The sequence below is a fragment of the Balaenoptera ricei genome, chromosome 16 (assembly GCF_028023285.1).
Source record: "Balaenoptera ricei isolate mBalRic1 chromosome 16, mBalRic1.hap2, whole genome shotgun sequence".
NCBI lineage: Eukaryota > Metazoa > Chordata > Mammalia > Artiodactyla > Balaenopteridae > Balaenoptera > Balaenoptera ricei.
The window spans coordinates 57,528,098-57,554,866 of NC_082654.1; the positions used below are offsets into that span (position 1 = coordinate 57,528,098).

The 26,769-nt window shown below is 45.6% G+C and overlaps 1 protein-coding gene across 1 annotated transcript in view; it reads left to right on the top strand.

Annotated features, from left to right (window-relative positions):
* The first annotated feature begins 373 nt into the window (after window positions 1-373).
* KCNMA1 (potassium calcium-activated channel subfamily M alpha 1) overlaps window positions 374-26,769 on the top strand; it is a 786,057-nt gene continuing 759,661 nt past the window's right edge. The window contains exons 1-2 of the mRNA XM_059899168.1: window positions 374-649; window positions 6,541-6,705. Of these exons, the coding sequence (XP_059755151.1) occupies window positions 6,667-6,705 (39 nt within the window). The 5' untranslated portion in view covers window positions 374-649; window positions 6,541-6,666. The remainder of the gene's footprint in view (window positions 650-6,540; window positions 6,706-26,769) is intronic.

A 26,769-nucleotide genomic window follows, 5' to 3' on the forward strand; every position in this document is an offset into this window, starting at 1 on the left:
TCAGCTTCCTAACCCCCACCTGCTCCACCCCTCATAGCCCTGCTCCCATGGCATAGGACATATTCACTGTCTCTCTCCTCCATGAGAATGGAAGCTCTTCCAGGGCAGAAACAGGTCCTTCTGTTTTCCTCCAGCCTAGTGCCCTGCCTGTCACATAGGAAGCACATAATCTGTACGTGGTCAATGAAACGACACGTTTCATAAGCAGATAGCCTTAGGCTGTCTCTTGTAAAAAATGTCCTTCCTAACAACCACCCCTCCCATTTTTTACAGCCCTTTCTGGTATCAAAGCCCTTTCATATACATTATCTTGCTTTATCCTCTCACTGAAAACCCTGCCAATTTTTCCTTCTTAATTCTCTTTTTTGCAGATATGGAAAAAGAGGCTCAGAGAAGTTAAGCGACTGGCTCAAGGTTGCTCAGCTAATAAATGGCAGAGCAGGATCCTGTCATAGCCTTCTGTTTCTTTCCATTGAGCTGTTCTGCTGCTTAGTTGACCGTCCCTTGGGAAGCAGCTCTGGAGATCTTCCGTCTTGATAATGAAACGTGACTTTTAGAAAAGCTGTCAGCACAGGGGGAAGAAGGGAGTGAATGAGGGAAGTTGTGCCCCCCCAGAAGTTGCTGCTGATTTTGCCCCTGCCAGCAAAGGGTAGGTTTGTGTGGGTGTCTGGGAATGTGGGGTAGGGCTGGGGGTGGTGGGGCTGGTGGGTGAGAGGGGTGGCAGCCTGGGCAGTTCTCAACTCATTACCCAGGTGAGCTGCCATGTCTTGGAGCCTGGACAGCGATGCTACATTGGCCCCTTGGCTTGGTGGTTCTATGGAGGGTAATGCAGACCTCTGGGTGCTGGCCACCAGCCCACCCTGCACACACAGTCCTGTTCTAGCCCCGTTGGGATGGCACAAAGGAGAGAGGAAGTGCACCCAGTCCTTACTCTCAGGGGCCCATGTTCTGAAGAGAGAGAAATAATGTAGCGCCTACTATGTGCCCGGCCAGAGGCTGGCCAGCTCACTTCCATCACATTTCACTTAGTCCTCGCCACAAATCAAGAGTGAGCTGTCGGGCTTCCCTGGTGGCGCAGTGGTTGAGAATCTGCCTGCCAATGCAGGGGACGCGGGTTCGGGCCCTGGTCTGGGAAGATCCCACATGCCGCGGAGCAACTAGGCCCGTGAGCCACAATTACTGAGCCTGCGCGTCTGGAGCCTGTGCTCCGCAACGAGAGAGGCCGCGATAGTGAGAGGCCCGCGCACCACGATGAAGAGTGGCCCCCGCTTGCCACAACTAGAGAAAGCCCTCACACAGAAACGAAGACCTAACACAGCCATAAAATAAATTAATTAATTAATTTAAAAAAAAAGAGTGAGCTGTAAGGATGTCCATGAACAGAGTCTCAGAGAGTGAGGGTTACAAGCTCCCCCCGCACATGAGTGTCAGAGCTGGAATTCCAGCCCTGCGTCTGCAGCGCCCGTGCTCTTTCGTTGCACCTTGCTGAGTTCGCTAATGCAGACAGAGAAATCCAGGGTGGCAGCGCTGGGTCCCACCAGGGGACGGAATCAGGGAGGTTTGTCCAGAAGGCGAACTGGAGGAACATGCATGGCCCTGGGGAAAGGCAGAAAGGAGGCTGCAGCAGGCTCTGAGCAGGATGGGTAAACAGTTTGGTCTGGCAGGAAGGAGAGCTGAGAGGGATTAAGCCCAGGCTCTGTGTTAGAGGGTGATTTCTGAGTCAGCAATCCTGAAGGCCATGTTCCCTGAATGCCGACCTTGGCAAAATGGTAATTAACTACTTTTTCATCCCCTTCCTGAGCCCAGACTGGCTTCTGATCCCAGGAGGCCTTTGTCCTGCCCCGGTGCTGACTTGGAGACAGCACTGCTGGTGGCTTTTTCCTTCCCTGGCCTGGTACAAGTCCTCCTGGTGTCACTGACTCCCCTCTAACCAAGCAAAGTGGAGCAGCGATCCCGAGCGGTGGCCCGCCGTTGGGCGACTCGATTTCACTATCAGGATGGAAAATCTTCAGGGGTTATTATTTTCCAAAGGGCTGGCCACCTCCCTCCCCCATCTCCATTAGTGGCTCCTTAAACGCCATCCAATATCCTGGTGAAGATTGCTTTGAAACCAAATCTGGTGTCCCCCGCCTCGCCTTAATCCCTGTAAGCCTCCTGCCCATGGCTGAGAGCTGACCCAGCACTGGCCCCCTGCGGCTAGATCCTAAAATGACTTGGCTTGGGAGGTGGGGCAGAATGAAAGTGGAGGCTCATACTTATGGGATGGACAAAGAGGGCTGAAATCTGAGGCCACTGTCCTTAGGAATTTGGCTCTCCTTAAACTGTAGGGAACAAGTGATCCCCAAATACGGACACCCTCAGCAAGCATGAAGAACGCCCAGTCAAGGATGAAATTGACACAGAAGAGTCCTGCCAAATTGGAAGATGGGGTTCTAAGCTATAAAACAAGATTGCAGGAGCCAGTTCCCCTTAAACTTTCCTGAGGGCAAGGGCCTCATTAGCTTCCTAACCCCTGTCTGTTTTACCCCCAACTCTTTAATCTACCCCGGAGAACAAGGGCGTCAGATTAGCGCCATGGAGACCTGTCGCGTTTCTCATCAAGATTTACACACGCGTCCTCTCTCTCTCTCTCATCCCTTCTCTTTCCCTCTGCTCACAGAAGACCATCCTCCCTGCTTCTACCCCCTGCCTGACCCATTCCTCTAGGCTAAACCCAATGTCTACTTCTCCCCTAGGTCTCCCCCGATGCACTCTCCCTTCTGTTCTCAGAATGCCAGGAACATTTGGAATATGATTTTACCCTCCTGCTCTCCTGCTGCTGCCACTCTTTTGCTCCTTGTTCTGTGGGCACTGAGCACTTCTCTCTAACTCAGTTACAGACTCCACGAGGACGTGTGTTCTCCTTCTCTGTTATCCCCCTGTGCCTACGTCAGGCTTGGCACTTGATTGAGAATTTTGAACACTTGATTGAGAATTTTGAACACTTGATTGAGAATACTTGATATACTGAATACTTGATTGAGAATTTTGGTTTCCTATCTCAAAAACTCATAACTAGTTGCTTAAAAAAAAAAAAAACACAAAACCCAGAGAAGGCAAAATAGAAGGAATGTAATCAGGAAGTGTTTGGATATTTTTCACAAGATGTTCTAAGAATGCCTGCCTCTGTGTACGTGTGGGCGTGCTTGCCCTCAAAGATATGCATGTGGTACTTTGGATCCAAGGCAAAATTAGGCTCATTAAGAAGATGCTTGCTGACCACCTGCCTATGGATGCATCCTCACAGACCTGAAACTGTCCTCATTTGAGATGCTTTTCTTTGCATGTGTAACAAGCTCACAGTAACGACAGGGGGCTGAGGCTGGAATGCCTAATGAGCTGAGGATTAAGAAATGATGTGATAGCATCTCGCAGCTTGTAATTAACACACGGCCTCTATTATGTCCTATCAGAGCCGGGTCTTCTTGCTGACAAGTAATTCCCCCAAATAATCACTTGTCTTTCAACATCGTGATGTGAGGACTAATTGTGAAGAACTCTCTCGCCTAGAAAGGCTCCTGGAGCAATTTAGGGACAATTACACGGGGCCCGTGGCTGCTGGGAACAATTACCTGGACTTGAATATGTGGTGAGTGAGACCGAGCAAGGGGAAGGAGGCCTTGGCCAGGCATTAAGATGGCACCTGCCCAAAGCTGCTGGCTTCCTAGTGGGTTTTCTCAGAATTAACGTGATGCCCTAGAGTAGAAGAATCAGGCTCTCATCAGGAGGATGTGAAAGGACTTGAATCATTTTTTTTTTCTTAGATGATAGTAGTCTGTAGAAAAATTAGAAAATATAGATAAACAACAAAACCACTACCAACATCTTGGTTAGTATAGTCATCGTCATCACCAGTACCACCACCACCATCATCTTCCTTTTCATCAAAGTTGTTACCATTTAAGAGCTTATACTCCATGCCACATACTTTGTGAGGCACCTTAAATATGTTATCTCTAGATCTAACAATAATCTTGCAAGGGGGGTAGTTACAGTCCCATTATATAGATGGGAAAACTGAGACTCACACCTGTCCCCGCTCACACAGAGCAATAGCTATTAGAGGTGAAATTTCAGTTCAGGTCTCTGTGTCTAAAATTTGTGTGGCCATGCTTGGTTTTGTCCTCATCTTTAAGGTGGGATAAGGACCGTTTCTCTTCTAAATAGTTGTGAGAGTTGAAGAAGATGCTGAATGTGGAAGCTTTGCAAACTGTAAAGTCTTGCATAGATTCAGGGCTTGTTAGGCAGTGCCTGACATCCATCCAGGTACCATACCCAGCTGCCAAGTAAATAAGCAATATTCACTGAATGTGTTTAATTGGGTCTCATTGAGAAGCTGAGCATGGGAGGGTCTGTGCAGTGTTCTTCTGGGTAAGGGGAAGGAAGGGAGAGGAGCAAAGCTAAGTCCATCGCATGGACATCATGAGTTGAGAGGAAAGAGAATGACTCAACCAACTGGAGTGGCGATTGCTGGGCAGTGGGAATACCCTGATCATGCCTATCAGTCACCCCCAAGAAGTATTTATTCAACGTCAAGATACTGTGCTTAATAAGCCACTGTGGCCTCAAAACAAGTCCCCTAGTTCCTCTTCCAATCAGATTCTCAATTTCTTATATAAAAATTCTAGAGCCACCGTGGGTGCTGGGGAACAGGAGGGCTGTAAGTCTGAAGTGTGGAGTGAGCACAGTTAAGGGTCTAAGTGTGAGAGATAGACCAGAGCCAAACTTGAAGTGATGTTCTCTCTGCTTCTGTGTCTGCCTTCCTCACTGCCTCTCTCGCCTTCCTTTCATTCTGCCTCTTGACTTAGGAAGTATGTGGAATTCAAAAGCTTCCTCCCTCTTGTTTGTGTGTATGAGTGTTGGAATCAGGAATTGGTTCTAGTATTGAAAGGCAGAGGTAAAGAGGCCCCGATATCCTAAATGTCTACCTAGTATGCCAGCCAGGTGACCTGCCAGGCTTGGACGCTGAGCTCTGCTCCCATGTTGGAGATCCTGATGGCAACTTGAGAAATTAATTGAAGTTCTGTTAGGCAACTCTCTGCCAGGGCACCTCTCCAGCCTCCTGTGGTTTCTACATTTGTCTTGGAAGATCACCAAGCCAGGAGTGGAGTTTGACCAAAAGTAGGTGGAATTGACTCATAAGGGCTAACTCAGGCAGTCACTACCATCCAAAAAAGAAAAGAGAAGGTGGATGGGGAGAAAAATTAGGCAGAATCAATAAAGATGGTACATTGCTGGGAAGAACTTACGGCCACAGCCTGGGGAGGGCAAGGCTGGCTATGTGCAGCAACACCTATCCTCCACCTGGGGCCAGGGAACCTGAACTTGACTTCCACATCCATACACTGTGTAGGAGAATCCTCCAGGCCCCAATGCCGAGCCACCTGGATCTGTCCTGGCATGCACAAGTAACCCAGCTGGTGATGTCATGGGGACTGTTCACACCGACCAAGTGTCTTGCAACTGGCTGCACGACCCTGTGGTTAGTGAACTGGGAGAAGCAGGGAGCCAATGATGGCTATTCTGCTCACAGTTGTTTGGTGACACCCTTAGAGGAGACACCAGTGGCCATGAACTTTCTTTCTTGGTGCTGTGTTCTGTGTATCAAAGACCACTTGTGCCTTCATTCTTGAAATTGTTGCTGGGCTTAATAGAGAAGGGGGTGTTTGTGGGCATTTGCTCTAGGGAGGTTTTTAGAAGAGTGATGTGAGGAGGGAGGATAATGGATGGAGGAGATTTTCTCCATGGGAAGGAATGAATGAAGGTTTAGGAAATTAAGCTGCTGAGTTGCAGTAGTGAACACATACTTGGATAATTTGAGCTGCAAAATCACATGGGACAAAAAAAAAAAATGTGTGTAGACATATAATCTAATTGGAGTTCAGCACCAGGAATCTGCCAACCTATTAACCACTATTGATTAGTAGATCTTGATGCTGATGCTGTCACTCGCCCACAGGCAGTGGAGTCTGCAGGGATTTCCAGGGGAAGAGAGGAAAGCTGTACTCAGTGTCTCCTCCCTGTTCTACAGCACTTTGTTCCTCTACTCTGACCTGTCCTGCTAACAGGTTATCACAGGAAAGAGAGAGAGATCTCTTCTGGTCAAAGTGGGACTTGGCCCCTGGAACGTGAAATTCAAAGTTATCATACCCCAGCTTAATTCTCTACCTAAAGATAGAGAGGGTGGCTTTGAGAGGGTGTCTCCCTAATATCCCACTTAGATGGGCTCAGATGAGGTGAACCTCAGAATTAGCACACTTAAATAACAGAATCTCCGGGGATTCGGTCATGGAACCCTATCAAGCCCTGGTCCAGGGCTGACCCAGCCAAGAGTCCAGTGTTGGTGCCCTCACGGGTCTCCACTCTGGAGTGAGACGTCAGGAACCATTTCTTTAAGCCTCTGAGCCAGGGGGTCCCTCACTTTTCATCCTGTTCCCTCAGCCTCTGTGTCCATCAAGTTCTACCTGCTCCTCAGCTGTGTTCCATCTCTATGTTTCACAGGACAGGAACCACTCCCTCCTTGCCTCCGTTGTTCCAATCTGTCAAAACACTTGATGAGGCTCTAGAAACCAAGTTTTATGAAGGATGTGTGAAGAATGAGGGCATGTTCCAACTGGAGAAGAGGAGATGCCAGAAAGAACCATCATCACTCTCTTCAACCCACTGGTAGGTGGTGTGTATACCTGGAAGGGTAATCAGATTTTGGGTGGCTCAAGAGGTAGAACTAAGATCCATGGGTGGGAGCTGGAGGGGGACAGGTTGCAGGTCAGAATAAGGAAGTTAGCAGCTACAATAGATAGGAGCTGAGCCATCGTTCAAGCAGCTGATACTGGAGGAAGCTTGTCCATTATTTACATTATCATCGTCTTCATCATCTGTATCATCATCACCATTTACTGAGCACGTACTGGGCGCCAGACCCTCTGCTAAGCACTTCACCTGCATGATCTCAGTTAGCGTCCCTTCTATGTACTGTCACCTCCTTTTCTCTCCCTATCCCCTGACCCCTCTGGCTTGTAGTTTTGGAGAGGTTTGGAGATTGGAACAAGGAATCTGGACAAGGCTGGAGAGTCTGGGGAGAGATTGGTCCTGGTAGGGAGGTGCTTACAGAACTGTAGGGCTTAGGAAACAAAGTATTTGCCTGTTGCAAAAATAGATTCACCCTTCTGTATCTGATAACCAGGCCTTGTCCTTAGTGGAGTGAGCAGATAAATGTGTCCTTTGGCTCAGGCTTCCCGTTTTTTTTTTTGGAGAGGGTTTGGAGCGGCTGTGATGGGTTCGATAGGGTGTAAACAACAAGATGAATCGGAGAGATTTTTTTAAATTAATTAATTAATTTATTTATTTTTGGCTGTGTTGGGTCTTCGTTTCTGTGCGAGGGCTTTCTCTAGTTGTGGCAAGCGGGGGCCCCTCTTCATCGCGGTGCGCGGGCCTCTCACTATCGCGACCTCTCTTGTTACGGAGCACAGGCTCCAGACGCGCAGGCTCAGTAATTGTGGCTCATGGGCCCAGTTGCTCCGCGGCATGTGGGATCTTCCCAGACCAGGGCTCGAACCCGTGTCCCCTGCATTAGCAGGCAGATTCTCAACCACTGCGCCACCAGGGAAGCCCCAGCCTTCCCTTTTTGATCCTCTTAGCTGCACATGCCATGAGATATACCATCATCACTCCCCTTTCCAGCATCCTCCACCCCAACCTGCATGGAAAGCTGCACATAGAAATGAGTTATGCACCAGTTTATGTGTAATTTTAAGATTATGGTTTCCTCTTCCAGGGCAATTTTTTTCTACCAAGCTGATTTCTCTTAATACGATGAAAATCTCTGTTCCCTTATTACTGAAAGAATGTTACGGTTCTGAGAGCAAATGGGAGTATTTCAGGGGGCTTGGCAGGGGGCTTGGTTCCCTTCAAACCATGCTACATGGATAAGTGCCAGGACAGGATAAGGATGGATAGAAGGAGGAATGGGGAGTTATTGTTTAATGGGTACAGCGCTTCAGTGTGTGATGATGAACGAATTATGGAGATGGATAGGAGTGTTGGTTGCACGACATTTTGAATGTACTTAATGCCACTGAATTGTACATTTAAAATGGTTAAAATGGTAAAAGTAAAGAAACAGCAGCTAGTCATAACATTTGGAGACATGGGGTGGGTAGCTAGCAGAAAAAACAGTGGAAGCGTTCAAAGGGATTGTTTCTTTGTCAAAATCTTGTCCATTGCTGGAGGGGGTGCAAAATGGTACAGTCCTGATGGGGAGCAATTGGCAACATTGATCAGAATCACAGATGCTCGTGCCCTTTGATCTCACTGCTATTTATTCTATTTATTCTAAGAGCGTGCCTGCTCTTGTACAAAATGACAGTGGACAAGGGTCTCCACTGTAGCAGTGTCAGGAGTAATGGAAGGCTGGCCTTGGGAACAGCCCATGTGTCCACCCAGAAGGGGCTGGTTAAAGAAACTAGGATAGAGCCACACCATGGAATACAATTTAGTTGTAGGATCTGTCCATAGTAAAGATTTATCGTAAGGTAAAAACATCAAAGAATAGAATAGTGTAAATAGAATGCTACCTTTGTGTAAGAGAAGGGAAACTATCTGAATACATTGGAGGGAATTCCCCAGCGGTCCAGTGGTTAGGACTCTTGCACTTTCACTGCCAAAGGCCCGGGTTTAAAAGACAAAACAAAACAAAACAAAACAAAAAAAGGAACACTGGAGGATACATAAGAAGCTAAAGAAAGTGGCTGCCTGAAGGAACAGCGGTGAGGAAGGGAGTGGGTGTACAGACACAGGTGGGCACTAGACTCTCATTGTGTATTTGTATATTGTTTTGAATTTTTAATTGCATGAATAAATGACCTAGTTAGTTTTTCTAAAAAAAGAAAGGATGATTAGGAAGGCCCTTTGCAAACTCTAAAACACTCTAGAGATATAAGAAGTTAATATGAGAAAATAGTTATGATAATAATGCTTTAACAGCTACTATTTCTAGGTGCTATGCTAAATACTTTATGATCTTCTTTGTTCCTTACGCAATGATCTTCATTTTTATAGATGGGAAACTGGCAATCACAGGAGTTAGATTGTCCAAGGCCACACTTCTAGAAAGGTGCAGAGCTGGGATTTGAACCCAGATCTGTCTGCTGCCACACATGGCTCTTGACTGTGCCATACTTCCCATCATGCCATTGCCCCATGGTAGATTTTCTTACACGAGAGCTTTCTTTATTTTCCACACTGCCAGTGCTTCTCCTGGCATTGACAGGGCCATTTTCCAAGTAAAGCTCAACCCTTAGTAGTCTTCTTCTATGTGCCATTCTTGGAAAAACCCAACACCTTGACGCTGCCAGTCGGCCCCAGGCCATGTAGTCATTCTGTCTTCAGGAGGTATTTTTGGTTGCAATTTTCCTACTGTATCCGGACACGATTGGGCACAACAGTTCTTCGCGGTTGCTCCTCACCTTCCTGAAATATCCATTCAGGACCATGCTGGCTCCACCGCCTAGGATGGAGCCCGGAAGAAGGTTTTTATGGAACACGTCTTTAAAGCGGTTAACGATTTAGGAATGACTTAGCAATGAAGGCATTATGCACACATACGCACAACAAAACCTTTTCCTGTGTTCAGACAACCTCAGAGCCGTGCACTTAAACCTGCAAATAGGGCTGAGTAATTACATAGTCCCAGAGGAGGCCGAACAGTCAAATGAAAATTTGGTTGTAAAAATAATTAGATCACAGGACATTTAAAAATAGGGTCCAGCGGTAAAGCAGCAGGCTGCATCCTCAAATGACTTCACGGAAGGGACCCCAAGTTGAGATGCAAAAGCCCTGGTGTTTGGCAGATGGAAATTTCAGGCTACATTTCCCAGGGCACATGTCTGCTGCTGGTGGGATTGCCAGAGGGAAGGAGAAGCCTTTTCTAAAGATTCCATCGAGGAAGTTTGCAGCCTGCGAATGCCTGCTGTGTTTCCATAAATGGACCCCAAACCACCCTTTCCCCAGCACCATGCTTGATGACCTGTCTCTGCCACAACAGTTCATACATTTTTTAAGTTAAGGTGCTCTGTGCCCAGAGAGCGAGGCAACTGACGTGCAAGTGCTTCCCTGGAGGGGTGAGTTATGTGATGTCTTGTGGAAACTGAAGGACCAGTTTGTTTCAGGATAAATGGCCTTATTGTGTTCTCTTTTTCTTGTCTCAGCTGATTTCCCACAGCCAGACTAGCAGGTTTGGGCGTAGCATTGGGGTAGGAAAAAGAAAAAGTAGTGTTTTGTTTTGTTTTGTTTTTGGCCACAACTGTCAGCCAAGGTATCTCAGAATATCATCTCCCCTCAGGCCATCTCGTCCACCCAGGATCCGAGCACAGGGTGACAGTTCAAGTCTTCCTGGCTAAACCAGCGTTTCTAGACCTCTTCCTGGTAAAGTTTGTTGGTGGTGGCCTGACTTTTCCTCTCAGTGATGGGTATGTTGAAAGCCCATGATACTTCCTACAAAGATGTCTAGGGTGGCCCGTGCTTGGATGGGGAGAGAGAACTCTGATAAACAAGTCCCTGAAAGTAGATACTCTGTCTGACCATCTCGGTGGGGGGTTGCATCAGAAACTTCGGAAGCACTGGCTCCTGTGTCGCTCTCGGGCACAGCTGTGGGCTGTTAGTGAGGCCTGGAGGTCTCCCCTGGTTGGTGACAGTTCGTAGTGGTCGCTCCCATTGGCCTATGCTGGGAGGAGTTTCTCTTTCCTGTAGCAACTTTCAGTAAACACCTCAGTGAGATGCTGCTTCTGCAATTTTGTGGATCTTTCATAGAGTTCCCAGCCTGCTTCCTGGCAGCTCTTTTCTTGAATTGAAGTATAGTTGATTTACAATATTGTGCTCGTTCCAGGTTTACAGCATAGTGACTGAGTTATTTTTTTTCAGATTATGTTCCATTATAGGTTATTACAAGATATTGAATACAATTCCCTGTGCTATACAGTAAATCCTTGTTGCTTATCTATTTTACGTAGAGTAGTTTGAATCTGTTAATCCCATACTCCTAATTTACCCCTTCCCCCCTCCTTTTCCCCTTTGGTGACCATAAGTTTATTTTCTATGTCTGTGAGTCTGTTTCTGTTTTGTATATAGATTCGTTTGTACTATTTTGTAGATTCTACATATAAGTGATATAGTATTTGCCTTTCTCTGCCTGACTTAACTAAGTATAATATTCTACAGGTCCATCCATGTTGCTGCAAATGGCAGTATTTCATTCTTTTTTATGGATAATATTCCATATATATATACACACCCCACATCTTCTTAAGCCAGTTGTCTGTTGATGGGCACTTAGGTTGCTTCCGTGTCTTGGCTCTTGTAAATAGTGCTGCTATGAACATTGGGGTGCATGTATCTTTTTGAATTAGAGTTTTTGGGGTTTTTTTTCCAGATCTATGCCCAGGAGTGGGATCGCTGGATCATATGGTAATTCTACTTTTAGTTTGTTAAGGAACCTCCATACTGTTTTCCATAGTGGCTGCACCAATTTACATTCCCACTAACAGTGAACGAGGGTTCCCTTTTGTACACACCCTCTCCAGCATTTATTATTTGTAGACTTTTTGATGGTGGACATTCTGACCAGTGTGAGGTGATACCTCATTGTGGTTTTGATTTGCATTTCCTGACAGCTCTTTTAAGGAAAGTGTTCCCATATTCCTAGAGTTGGGAACTCACTGTAGAGACAGTTACACCGGGATCTTCTTTCTCCCAAAGGAAATGTTCCCGGGTTTGCAGAGGGAATTCCGCAGTCCTTGGTGATCATGTCTGATCCCAGATGGCCCTTGGGAACAGCTCCAGTTCTCCTTCTTGTGTCCCACTGTGGGCTAACCAGGCGAACCAAATCCCGTGGATAAACTGGGTGACCTGCTGCTCCCTGGGATGGGCGTACAAATCGTCTCCATCATGGCCCCCAGGTTACTTTCTGTTGGTACAGCAGAGTCTTGTTCAACAAACACAACTGCGGTATGAGTGCAGACGTCAAACTGGATCCAAGAATTTATTTATACTTTCACTCTCCAGAATAGACCTCTCCCACTCGTTTCTTCTGCTGATGTGGTGCAGGTCTTGTATCTCTGCTTTAGGGAAGGCAGGTCTGATGGCAGCAGCTCCCCAGATACAGGAATATTGGTTTCCCACAGGTGGCCGCTCTCCTATTCACACTCCATCCTCCAAAGCAGGCTTCTCAACACTATTGGCATTGTGGACCAGATAATTCTTTGTTGTTGGAGGCTGTTGTGTGCATTGAGGTATGTTTAGCAGCTGTCCTGGGTTCTACCAACGAGGTACCAGTAACAACACCCCTCCCCACTAGGTGTGACAACCACAAATGTCTCCAGACATTGCTAAATGTCCCTGGTGGGGGGTTGGGAGTGGGGTGGAGAAATCACCCTGGTTGAGAACCACAGCTCTAGTGATACCTGCTCAGGGTTCCCAGCACAGGTCACTCCACCTGTGTTTGGATCTTTGCTCATGTTCCTACCATCAGGGATGCTTCTCTCCTCCCCAGAGAAGAAGCCACCTGATCCTCTTTCCACTGAAACTTTCTCTCCCAGGAATCCTTCCCTTACCTCCCACTCCTGCCAGCGTTCACACAGGACCTCTGCACGTTTCTATGGTAGCTTTGACCGTGTTAGAGTGGTGATTGCTTACGCATCTGTCTGAGCTCCTAGGGATCCAGGACAGGGTCCCTAGTCTAGTTTGTAGCCCCCGTGGCCAGCGGAGTCCTTGGCACATAGCAGGCACTCAGCTGAGCAGGAGCCATGTAGCCGACCGCAGACTATGGGGTGTAACTTGAGGGTTGGCACATCCTGGTCACTTAAGACGGTCACATATGAATTGGCCCCATGCTTTTGAAGTTGATTAAATAGCATACAGTACTATTTCTTGGGGGTAATAAAGTTCTCTTCTACTCTTGCCGAGGCAGTTCTTAACCCCGTTAATTCATGAAGTGCATTGTTCATGAATGTACTTCAGGGGGCCTGCAGAGCCACTGAAAGTTTTGTGTATAAGTGCAAACAGGCATTGATTTTTTTTCCCCCCTGAGGGTGGGATCCCATAGTTTTCATCAATCTTCCAGATTTATCCATGAGTTAAAAACTGTTACACAAAAAAACCTGTTACAAATAATTGCTTTAGCCAAAGAACCTAGAGCTAACAGTCTAAATACCTACTACTGGCTCAGCTGAGGGCTGTGGGAGACACAGGGACGCCCTAGACTCAGACTAGCTATGAAACAATGAAAGATGATTTCAGGGCTGAACTGCACAGTACAGATTATCAGTGCAAAGGGGTTCTAGACAGGAGGATCAATTATGATGCCAAGTTCAATGGTGTCTGTGGAAGACACTGGGAAGGCCATATGCTGTAGGGTTGTTGGCTTTCAGGTTCTTTGTTCCAAAACTTTTAGTGACTAGGAAGAAAAGTGGTTAATTATCATTATTTGTGATCGCTTCTTTAACATCAATTCATATATATCTGGAGAACCTGCTGTATACAAAGTTCTGTGTCTATTACTTGGAGAAAAAGTACAGCTTTTTTAGAGGAAAAAAAGCTTGGTTTCCCATTGGCTCTGCCATGTGGGAGCTTGGGGCTTTGGACAAATACTTCGCCTCTGAGTCTCAGAATTTCATTTGTAAAATGATGATAATAAAATCTAGTCTTGTGGAACCCATTCTTGTGTCAGTCCCCTTCTATCAGAGATATGCCCCTTCCCTACATCGGTCATGAGGTTTTAATTGAGGGTCTTGATTGTAATACCCCACATCCCAGGCTAGGTAGACACTTGACCGGTGCTGTCACATCACAGTGGCCTGTCCTCCTGAGCTCACTCGTGGGCTGGGAGTGGGACTGTGACTCAAACTTAGCCAGGCAGAGCCCTTCCATGGGTTTTTTTTCCAGTGGGAGCTCCATCTCGGTCCTTACTTTCCACTTAGACTGATTTAAATTGAGGTGGTTTTCTGTAACAAAGTACCTACATTGTGAGGTTTATCAAAGAAATAGAAATAATATATATAGAATAGTTAACAAGGTGCCTAGCATCTAGATACTAAAAATATACATTTAAAAAAATAATGTTACAATTAAGAAGGATCTCTATTTACCCCATGTTTGAATTTGGGCTCCTGAAATGTGTTAGGTACACCCTTCTTTTGTGTCTTTGCTCACGCAGTGTTCTCTGCTTGCAATGGCAGCCCCTCTTCGCCCACCAAGACACTTAACGTCAGTTCTACTTATTCTTATCTTAAAGTCTATTTTGCCGGATAATAAAACAGCCAAACTGCTTTCTTTTGGTTAGAATTTGTCTGTTGCGTCTTTCCCCAGTCCTTTACTTTCAGCTTTTCTGGATCTTCAAATTATAGATGTGTTTCTGGGAAATAGCACATTCCTAAATCATTTAAACCCACTCAGGTGATTGTTTCTTTTAATTGGTGGGTTGAATCTATTTACACTTACTGAAATTTCAGATCTGTTTGAATACATTCTATCATTTTCTTTTATTATTTCTGTTTATCCTACTTTATGCTGCTCTTCCCCTCTGCTCCCTTTTCTGCTTTCTTTATTTGCCTTTCATCCCTCTTTGATTTGGGAGCGATCCATTCCATTTTTATTCTTTCAGTGGTTACTCCTAAAATTTTAACATGTTCACTTGACTTAATCTCAACTTGATTCATACCTCTAACCCTCTTACAGACAAATCTAAGTATCTTGATATGGTCAACCCTGTTGCACACTCTCTAACATGTTATTGGGTCTGGTATTTTGGTTCCATCTTGTTTGGTCCTGCCCAAATTGGTCATTAATATTGCTGTGGTTGTTTTAGAAATTAGTGCGTGCAGACTATTACCCATGTGGTAGTCAATATCTTTGCTCATCAGCGTTTCTTCTTCATTCCTCCCTTCTGTGTTCCGTTTCTTGCCCCCTGAAGTTCATCCTTCAGAAATTCTTTCAGGGAGAGTCTGTTGGTGACAGATGCTTTCGGTTTTCATTTGTCTAAAAACATTTTATTTCAGCCTCACGGTTGAGTCACAACGTAGTTGTGCATAGAGTTCTAGGTTGACAGTTATTTTCATTCAGTCCTTTGAAGATACTGTTCTGCTGTCCCTGGGTTCAGTTTTGCTGTTGAGAAGTCTGCTAATCGTCATTCCTCCATAGGTAATTTCTCTTTTCTCTCTTGTTGCTTTTCATATTTTACTCTTTGACGTTGGTGAATTATGGTTTCTCTACAAAGCATCTATAGGGTTTGGTTTTTTTATTTATCCTGCCCAGAACTTGTGCTTCCTGAATTTATGAAGTCTTGTTTTTCATCAGTTCTCCACCATTATCTCTTTGAATATTATCTCTCCTTATTCTCCATGATCATTTTCTGGAACTCTCACTAGATACCATATGATAGACATTCTCCTTCTATCTGCTCTGCCCGCCAAGTCAGTGCTCTTATTTCTATCTTTTTCTTTTTGTGTACTACATTCTGGGTGTGTTTCTCAGATCTATTTTTGTTTGCCTAATTCTTATAGTCCAACCGAGTCTAATTTGCTATTTATCCTAATCACTGAGTTTTAAAATTTCAGTGGCTCTTAAATTCTTTTTCCATAAATTCTTTTTGGTTCTTTTCCAAATCTGCTTGTTTTTTGTTCCATTGCATTTTTTCAGTTTATTTCCTTCTTTTATACCTTTAATAATTTTTAAAATTAATTTTTATTGGAGTATTGTTGCTTTTCAATGTTGTATTAGTTTCTGCTGTACAGCAAACTGAATCGGCTATATGTATACATATATCTGCTTGTTTTTGGATTTCCTTCCCATTTAGGTCACCACAGAGCATAGAGTAGATTTCCCTGTGCTATACGGTAGATTCTCATTAGTTATCTATTTTATACATAGTAGTGTATATATGTCAATCCCAATCTCCCAATTCATTCCACCACCACTTCCTCCCTCGGTATCCATACATTTGTTCTCTACGTCTTTGTCTCTATTTCTGCTTTGCACATAAGTTCATCTGTACCATTTATACCTTTAATAATTTAAAATAACTAATTTTATGTTCTCTCTTATTATTCATTTACCAGAAGTTCTTGACAGCCCTAGCTGATCTTGCTTTCCTTTTATCTATTGACATTTGCCCCTGATGTGATTGTTTTTTCATGGGTTTTGAAATTTTGGATTGTGAATTCCTATTCAATGAAGCCTTATCTTTGAGAATCCTTCTCATTGTGAGTTGAGGATGTGTATCTTCTTTTACAAATTTTTAAAATTCTGGTCAATTAGTAAGCTTTAATGTGTATACCAGATGCCCAACAAAGTCTTGTCTTTGTTGATGATATGGACAACTTACAAAAAGATAAATAAATCTCCTTACCGCCCCCCTCCTTTTACTGGGAGCGGACCGGTTTCTCTTCCACATTCTCTCTAAGCATTTTTGCTTATGAATCTGAGATTTTCACTGTTGTTGAGACATACATTCGTGGGACAAGAGAATGTGGCTGGCCTCAGGAGAAGAGAAATGAGCAAAAGTTCTGGAAAGGGGGAAAAGAGGATGGAACAATCCTTCAGTCGCAGGAAGAGAGAAAACATTGAGCAGGAAACAAAGAGGAGTAAACAAGACTACCGTCATCTCTGGGTTGAGAGAGGGGAGCAAAGGCAAGGGTAGTATGCTAACACATATATATGGAATCTAAAAAAGAATGGTTCTGATGAACCTAGGGGCAGGACAGGAATAAAGACGCAGATGTAGAGAATGGACTTGAGGACACGGGGGAAAGGGGAAGCTGGGACGAAGTGAGAGAGTAGCATTGACATATATACACTACCAAATGTAAAATAGATAGCTAGTGGGAAGCAGCCGCATAGCACAGGGAGATCAGCTCCGTGCTTTGTGACCACCTAGAGGGGTGGGATAGGGAAGGTGGGAGAGAGATGCAAAAGAGAGGGGGTATGGGGATGTATGTATACATATAGCTGATTCACTTTGTTATACAGCAGAAACTAACACAACATTGTAAAGCAATTATACTCCAGTAAAGCCGTTAAGAAAAAAAAAAAGACAAGGGTAACATGGCAAGGGACCAAAGAGGGGGGCAGGTATCTCACTGTGTGGAGGATAAGAACTTGGAGAAAGTGGGAAGAGGTATATACCCATGTTTCTGCTTTTATTAATGATAGCAGAGCACAGCGAAAAGCCAAGAGTTAACCATGTGCCAGGGACTGTGCTAAGAGCGTTATCTGGATTCTTTCCTTTGATCCTCATAACAACTCATTGAGGAGGCACTTCTATTCTCCCTAATACACAGATGAGGACACTGAAATTCAAGAAGCTAAGAAGCGTAACCCACACCCCACAGCCAGAGAGAGGAGCAGAGCTGAAATTTGAACCCAGCTCTGTCCAACTCCAGAGCAGGAACATGTAGGCACTTCAGGGCTGAGCTGGCACTTGCACTGGGTTATGATTCAGAATACTTTAATATAGGTGGTAGCTCCTCCAGGGAACCCACACGCGGTGGTAGAGAGAGCTGCTGAGGGCGGGGAGACCCCATTTATGGAAATTGTCAAGAGCACAAAGCACATGGCACGTGGTGGGTGCTTAATAAATATTTGCCTAATAAACAACCAGGTTTTTTCCTTTGTAGAACTGAGGGGCTGAGTCCTGGAGCAGTGGAATAGGATGTGTTAGGTTGAGATACTTTCCTCCCCGGCTCCTCCCTTGGCTTTATTATTATTATTATTTTTTCTATCTACGTTCTTTTTTTTTTTTTAACATCTTTATTGGAGTATAATTGCTTTACAATGGTGTGTTAGTTTCTGCTTTATAACAAAGTGAATCAGTTATACATATACATATGTTCCCATGTCTCTTCCGTCTTGCGTCTCCCTCCCTCCCACCCCTCTAGGTGGTCACAAAGCACAGAGCTGATCTCCCTGTGCTATGCGGCTGCTTCCCACTAGCTATCTATTTTACGTTTGGTAGTGTATATATGTCCATGCCACTCTCTCACTTTGTCACATCTTACCCTTCCCCCTCCCCTCCCTTGGCTTTAAAGTCCTCTTCAGTCACCTGGAGAGACCAGTGTCCTGGTCATTTTTCCTGGTGAGGAGGCTGGGCTGGATGGGATTTTTGAGAAGCATGTCATACTGCAGCTGACACGGTGATGAGGAACTGCTGCCTTGCCGTTTGGACACTCTCTCGGCTGGGTGACAGTTTCTAGATATCGATCGTGCTGAGTCCTATGATTATCAGTCTCCATCTTGGTGACGAGAGGAGACCACATAATGAAGGGATTCCTCCCTTGTCCCCATCTCCTTCACACACAGCCCAGGGTCACCCCCAACCAGTGCAGACCCCGAGTCTTTCGGGTTGGAATGTCCAAGCTGTAGGGTCTCCCCAGACCTGTGCTTTGCAGGTAGGCCCAGCATCTCAAGTATTTATTCTCCTGGGAAAGGAGAAAACCCAGAGTGATGGGAGTTAGGAGGGTGGGGGATAGTGGGAAGGTGCACTGCCAGGAATTTGCCACCGGGATTCTGTGTCTTTCCTTTAGAAGGGAAACGATTTGTTTCTTACTGCAGAAGCTTCGGAGCCCCCTTATACTACAGCTGCAAGCTGTCTGCTTTGCCAGGGAAGCGGAGCACCCAGAAGAGGCCACCAACTGGGCAACTGTGTGTCCCTTTGTCTTCCTTGTATCTCTGGTCTCCTTATTGTCCTTCCTTCCTTCCCCCCTCCCTCCCTCCCTCCCTCTTTGTGTCTTTCTCTCTCTCTGTTCCCATCTCTCTCCCTCTCCTTCCTTTAACTCTTCCTGTTGTCTCTCCCTCTCCTTCTCTGCTCTCCCAGTCCCTCTCCCATGCCTCACACTTTGCTTTCTGTGAACTTTTCCATCGCTCCATCCACCTCCCAACACCTTCTTTCTCTCCAAAGGCACAGCATGGCACCAAGTCCTCCCTCCTTCCTCGCCCCACCATGCCCTGAGAAGGTCCTGGCTTGCCTGAAGCCCCAGGGCTCATACCACAGAGGTCCTTCAAAGCTCCCTTCTCGGCTTCAGGCTGCATCTGGGCTCCAGGGAGAGGCCAAGGAGCTGGGCTGCCAGATGCACCTGCTGAGTTTAAAGTCCCCCACTGGGGAGCGTTTCCTGGGCTACCTTGGATGCCTGGCCCCTGCAGGGTGCCCAGAGGCCCCGATACTGTGGGGACGAACTCCCTGGGTGCCTGCTATCAGCCCGGGGGACTTCCGAGGCCCTCTGTGCTGACCCACCTCGGGGGCTCCCTTGGCAGTGGGCTCCCAATGGAGCAAAGGGCCCCATGGGGCTCAGAGACCCAGATCAGCATTTTAAAGAAAGGTCAGCCAGAAGGGATTTCTGAGACCTGCTGGGAACAGAGGGGATGATGGCCAGGGCCCCAGGCCCCCAGCAGGCCCATCTGCTGCCCAGGTGGCATTTGAGAGGGCAGGAAAGGCACAGATAAGAACGGGGGAGAGTTGGACTCCAACTTCAGCTCAGTCCCTGGTGAGCGAAGATTTGGGCAGGTTATATAATATTTCCAAGCCTCATTTTCCTCCCTTTCAAAAGAAAAAGTCAGAGAAAATGATCTCTAGAGTCCTTCCAGCTCTAGAGTTAGGATGGTCCCAGGAGGGGGCTGAGGGCTGGTTGACCATGAGGCTGACGTTGTCCACTGACCCCAGGAAGGCTTTGGAACAAATACCAGCTCTGTGTGTGACTCTGGGTGAGGCGAGTACATAACCTATTTGAGCCTCAGTTTCTACATCTGTATAGTGAGGGTAATACCTACTTATGGGATCCTGTTAGAATTATTAAACCAAGAAAGAAAACACAGCATTTCTCGAAGGATAAGCTGTGTGGCCCCAGGTGGTATACAGGCTGACTTTAGCTCATCCTCCATCCTGGCACTCAATGACAAAGTCAGGCCCTGCTCAATCCTGTCTCAAACCCAGTTGTCACGGAGACAGTTGGAGTGACTGCAACACATCGATATCACTCGCCAGTTTCTCCGTTTAGCAAAGGGAGTCCAGGCCTCAGGGTAAGGCCTGGCTGTTGACAACATCAAGTTCTGACTTGATAGCATCGTTTTTATTTATTATGTCTGTTTTTACACTTTCCTTCTATTTATTATTTATTTCTATGTTTGTATTTTATCTTATTTATTTTAATTTTATTTCTTATTATTTATTTACCTTCTGTGCATAGCAATGCTGGTTTTCCACGAAGGCAGTGTTATAGAATATCCTTTTGATGTAAATTTGAGTAAGTAAAAGCAATCAGTTGGAGACAAATATTAAGTAATAGTTCAGGCAGCATGATGATATGGTAAAAGTTGTGAAGGCGATGTAAGAATTGGGGGAAATGTTTGCATTAAATCTGGGGACATGTCAAGTGCTTCCTGTGGTCCCTGACCTCTTTAGTGGGTAATTATGACTATTCCTGCCCTTGAAGGAAGGGCATGTACTGCCACATGCCATTTCTCTGCCTGTCATCTCAGCTCCCAGGTAGTGCTGATGACACCATCTCCCCAGAGTGAGCCTTCTGGGCGTTGCAGTGTGGGGATAAATCCTGTTCAGTCTTTAGATTGGTTCTGATTCAAATGGTCTCTCCCACTGAGTTTAATGGGAAGTCATTTCAATGGGTCACCAGATTATGAACCATTGAATTTCTACACTAATGGTAAAGGGGTTGGAATTCCCATTTGAGCCATTGTACTTTAACCAGAACATGTATTACCCTCTGAAGTAAATGCCACTTATGCATATCAGCCAGTATGTCTCAGTATAGTGTCACCAAGACAGATCTTGACAGAAGAGTCAGGAGCAAGTGAAATCAAAAGCTGTTAAGTCCACGACTGTCCATCACCCAGGGAGTTCCCAGAATGGTTAGGACAACTTGTGCGTTACTTTGTTCAACTCACAGCTTTCAATTTTGTTGCAAGGAGGGAAGAACAAAATGAGATTTACAGATAAGCAAAGGGATGTTTCCGTAAGCCTGCAATCCAGCACAGCGACTCGCAGGGAATGCATTTAGCACAGCATCCCGGGGGTCCCCGGGGCTTTCTGAATGCAAAGACTCAGCCATGTGCCCCGGGGGTATCTGCCTCTAACAGTCTGCTCTGTCCCAGCTGCATAGTGCAAGGGATGCATACTTTTTGCATAGTGCATACTTTCTAGAAGTATCTAAAGTATCCAAAGTTGGTGCTCATATAAGCCTATGTCAGAGGTCCCCAGGGCGGAAGTGCTGGTGGGGCACTCAGCAGATGCCGCCAAACAGCTTCAGCACCCGGAGAAGCCAGAGGTCACTGCTCTCTGTGTTTGGACTTGTAGGCACTGGCACAGCACTCTCTCTGGATTAGTAGGACAACTGTGCAGAATTCCCCTTGGTGGCAGACTCAAGGACTCAGCTTGAAACGTGGCAAGCTCCTTCCATAAAGACTTGTAATGAATTTTCCTCTTGAACTCAGCCACCAGTTTTTGGAGCTGTGTTTTCTTAATGGCTTATTCTTCTGTGACTCCCAGGATATTGCTGGATTGGGATTTTGTCTTATTTTGTTTGTTTTTGCAAAAATATTGCAAAAGCAGAATTTCTTGGTTTCACACAGGTAGCCTTAACTCTCATTAAAATACCATGGTTTATAATTTGTTAAGCCATTAAATTATGATCTCATCTTTGGGAAGCAGGAAGCTTGGCAACTGTGGGATAGATACTAGAGTTAAAGAAGGGATGTGACTTCAAGGGGGGCCAATTGTCAGTGTGAAACAAAGTGATCCTGCTCTGGATAATGTTACGCCAAAAGCAGACACCAACAGTGTAAGTCAAAATTAGAAGTCAGTGAAACCCACAGAGACGTCTGACTTTTGACTCATCTCTCCTTATTCTCAAGAGGGTTTGTAAGTGGGAAGGATGGCCTCAGCATTGTCCTTTTTTGCACAAGTGGCAAGAGCTTCTAGGCAGAGGCAGGATTAAACCCCTTGATTCATCTGCACAGTCCATCCCGTTTATTTTTATATTTTTTTTCTTTTCTTATTTTTTTCTTTTGGCTACACCGCACAGCACGCGGGATCCTAGTTCCTCGACCAGGGATCGAACCCGTGTCCCCTCCAGTGGAAGCACAGTCTTAACTACAGGACCGCCAGGGAAGTCCCTCCATCCCTTTTATAATGTAGTCAGTCGAGTACCTTGGAGCACGAGGGATGAGGAGTTGAGTTCTAGACTGCCCAGATCTTGAACCAGAGCTTTCGCAAAGATCAAATCAGGGACCTTCTAAGAAAAGGATGAGAAAGTCTATTGGTCTGGGAGTCAGAAGAACAAGTGAGGAGTACCGAGGAGAACCTCTTTCCTTTGGTGCCTTCTTTTCCCACCGTGAAAATGGGTGGATGAATTTTTGCCCTGCCTACCTCCCAGAGGCAAGTTCCACAGTACTGATGTCCTGATGGGGTGACATTGCTCACAGAGATGAAAGGGAGGCGGGAATTTCCAGAAGTCTGATGGGATGGAAGTGGAGGACGAATTCTAAGCAGGGCATGGTCCATGAGTTGGGCCTACTTTGACCCAGCCATGGATGTATCAATAGTTTAGGGAAATGAAGGCTACATTCTTTCAGTTTGTATCTTGGCTGGTATTGGGAACAATGACTGAGAAAGATATGGTGGGACCACAGACACTATTTTCCCCAGAACCGTTGGCTTTCATGTGTGAGAAAAGGGGAGAATTTTCTCTGGGTGCCATGTCCTGGCTCCCAAATTCTTCACTTGGAACTGGCTGATATGAGGTCCCTGATATAGGGCAAGGCTGGGAAGTAGCCCACAGGCAGGTTGGCTTGGACATGCACCCTCTCTAGAAGACAGGTGCTGGGGCTAGGAGTAAGAATGTCTGTGGAAATCTTCAGGGCATCTTTTTGACTAGTATGAATCACTGACACAGGTTTGGGACTTATTTTAAAAGATGTTAAGTTTTGGAATAACCTAAGTGTCAGCAGTATGCCATCTAATAGAATATTATTCAATTATTAAAAAAAAAGTATCTATGATATTTAATGACATGGAGGAAAATGCTTACAGTGTAATGTTAAGGGACAATAGAATAAAAATTAGATGTTCAACCTAACCCTAATTTTGCAAAAATACACACTCAAGAAAACACATGAAAGAAATATATAAAAATATCAATAATGGTGGGACTTCCCTGGTGGCTCAGTGGTTAAGAATCCACCTGCCAATGCAGGGGACACAGGTTCGATGCCTGGTCCAGGAAGATCCCACATGCCTGTGTGCCACAACTACGGAGCCTGGGCTCTAGAGCCCGTGCTCCACAACAGGAGAAGCCACCCTAATGACAAGCCCTCCCACCGCAACGAAGAGTAGCCCTTGCTCGCCGCAACTAGAGAAAGCCCATGTGCAGCAACGAAGACCCAATGCAGCCAAAAATAAATAAATAAATAAATTTATTTAAAAATATTAATAATGGTTATCTGTTAATGGTGAGATTCTAGGTGACTTTTTTTTTTAACAACTGAAAATAATAAGTTCCTTTATTAAGAAATATACTTTGGCTGCTGTTCCAAACCACAAGATAACAGGGACAAAGTGAGAGTTTTTCCCCCTCTCACTTAATAGGGTGAGCTAAACAACCATGGGCTGATGTCCTAGCTCTTTGGTGTTTGGGGGACCAGACTCCTTCTATTTGTTGCGTGCTAAAGAGGCAGTTATTCAACCTCATGAACTAAGATCACATCCATATTCCAGCCAGTGGGGAGAAGAGATGGGAAATAGAGGGAATGTCTCTTCTTTTTAACCGTACAACCTATAGAGTGCATGTAGTGTCTGTTCAGATTCCACTGGCTAAAACTTAGTCGCATGGTCCACACCCACTGCAAGGGAAACTGAGAAATATAGGGTTTTTTTTTTTCAAATTAAAGATGGGTTGATAAGGGTATAAGGTCAACATATAAAAGACAATTATATTTGTATATATCTAGGTGATTTTTATACTCTTTTATGAAACTTTATGCGTCTGAATTATTCTTATAAGTAGAAAAAGGTATTTATAGTAAACAAACCCCTCAAAGCTTGCTCTCTGAGTCCCTCTCTCCATCCTGGGGACCAGTGCTCCCTTCTGGTACTCAGAGGCCCTTGAGCATGGTTTCAAGGGATGTGCTGCAGTGGTCTTCTTCTTTTGTTATAAATCACAAAGAGAGAAATTTCTCCAAAGGTACAGTCTCTCGTGATAACTCGACAGATCTAAGCCTCAGTTTCCTTGCCAGTAAATGGGAGAATAGCTACTGCCCTTTCTGACACTATAAAGAGATTATAAAGACTAGGGTAAGGAAAGTGAGAGTACTATTAGCCGTTCAGAAGATAACACAGTGGTAATTTAAGTAGTGTTAGGTTACCAATAGTAGTTATAGCTTAGAAGATCTGACATCAAATCATGGTGACAACGTGAACCCCGTTAGCGCCTTTATCACAACAGTGTATATGCTAGTAGGACTGACAACTGGATAATTAATATTATTGTGGTTGTAGATCTTTACAGCAGAGTTTTCTCTTTGGAATTCTCATATCTCAAATTTCTGTTTTAATAAGCTCCTTTTTTGAACATTCACAAAATAATGTCATGTGCCAAGAAGAACCACCAGAGGGCGCTAAATCACTTACAGAGTTCACCTGGCTTCTTTAGAGCGGAATCACCCAGATTTATGTCAAGAGTATGGGAAGTAGATCCAGGCCTGAAAAAAATGGAATCTATGTACGTTAATTGTGATGTTGGGCTGACATTTAAGTAAATAAGCTTCTTTGTTCTCCTTGGCTATTACTTCAGTCTCTCTGCCTTTTTAGTTTGTGTGTTTATGCACTTTTATTTATTTCTTTTAAATCGGTTGGGATTGTTCAGAGTAGAATAATTTAGAAACGTGAAACCCCAGTTTGCTCTGATGCCTGCCACGGGCACATGTTGACATGATAAAGAGGCTGCCCTCCTTGCTGAGAAGCTTATAAATGTGACTAGAAATAAATAAGTGGCTTGTATTGTTTTCAGAACGGGGGAGGTTGGAATTTCTACTTTCATAAAGACTTTCAGTTCTTGTGCAATGGCTCTCAATTCCCAGCCTGCAGACACACCTACAAGAGGTGAAATGCACCGGGGCAATTTGTAGGTGCTTCTCTATAGCCTTCACATTCCCAAGGCCATCCCAGAGAGTGGGAAAGTGGGGAGCGGGCGTGCGTGTCAGGGTTCTGAGGGCCCACCAGCCTGGAGCGGCTGTGTAACGCCCTGGAGTCTGTCCATACCCAGCTGTCTGTGGGTCCATGTGGGCTGCTGTGTAACGGCTGCAGCAGAAGGCAGAGGCACTGTGCTTCAGTTCTCATCCCAACTGAGGGGCCTCATGGGGTGCAGGACAGCAGTGTGGGTCAGGGAGCGACAATCTTGCCTGTACCCATCTCCCCCGCTACACAAACACAGGGACTGGCTTGGGGGGGGGTGGTCAGAAGCTCTGATCTATGTTTGGCTGTTTGTTTTTGGGTCACGGTAATTACAAAGAAGATCTGTGTGTTTTCTTTTTCAACCTTAGAAACAATCCTTTGAGGTAGGCAGGGCAGTTCTTATTTTTATTCCAATTTACAAATGAGGAAGCACAATGAATGAAGGGTTACCTAAGGTTCCCTTTAAGTTTGAGGCCTAAATTGGTGAGGTCAGGTGCCAGGTTTTCTGAAGTCTGTGGTTGGTAAGGAGGTAGCGGGAGAGCTGGGCCATGGCCTGATGAGGTCTACTTCTGGTGCGTGGTGGTGAATGGTGGCCACTCTCTCATTTGGTGCCCACCAGTCAGGAGGTGGTGAGAACTGGGGATTGTAGGAGTAGTAGTTTCTTGACTTTGATGGTGAGGGTCTCTGAGAATCCTGACTAAGCCTCATTTTTGTGTAACACGGAAGTTGCTACAAGCTTCAGTCGGCACAGGGACGAGTGATGAAGAGAGCAGAGGAGATGATGTCTCAGGGGCCTCCCAGAACCTCTGCAAGAATGATGAGATGATGAAGGTGATGATGGAGGAGAAACACAGCTGGGGATTCGGCAGTTGGGGCGATAGAAGTCACAGCAGTCAGCGGCCTCTTGCTACTAGCCCCCGGACTGGTGTCTGAAGGGAGCCCAGGCTGTGGGGAAAGTCCAGGAAAGCCTGGAGGGCATTCATTGGTTTGTGGAAGCTCAGTTATATGGGGGGAGGGAATCCATTCTGGGGGTTTCATATCCCACTGGGGAGACAGTCCTATCCTTTGCTGCTCTTTTCGTGTTACGGGTGTTTTGTTTTTAAATTTCAAATCTAAAATGTAAGGAAAGTCCTTAACTTTCCTGGCATATGCTGAGGCCCAAAGGCAGCAAAGTACAGCCATCTAGAAGGCTAATAAATCAAGGGACCACAGGGCCTCAGCCACCTTCTTGCACATCCCCCGAGCACTTCTGGGGCTGATCCTCCCAACCCAGGGCTGGAAAGGACCCAGGGCCTCTGCATGCATGGGGCTGATGAGGCAGGGATGTGCCCAGAGTGGTTTCTGAACGTGGAGGACCGGGCTGCAGGTACCATGTGGGTGACAGACAATTTCACTTTCTGGAAAATATTGTCTGGAGCTCCCTTTTACATACTGCTTTTGAGGACCAAACACTTAAGCACTCTTACCTCATTCCATTTCCCCTTTGACTTTGTCCTTGACTGTACTAA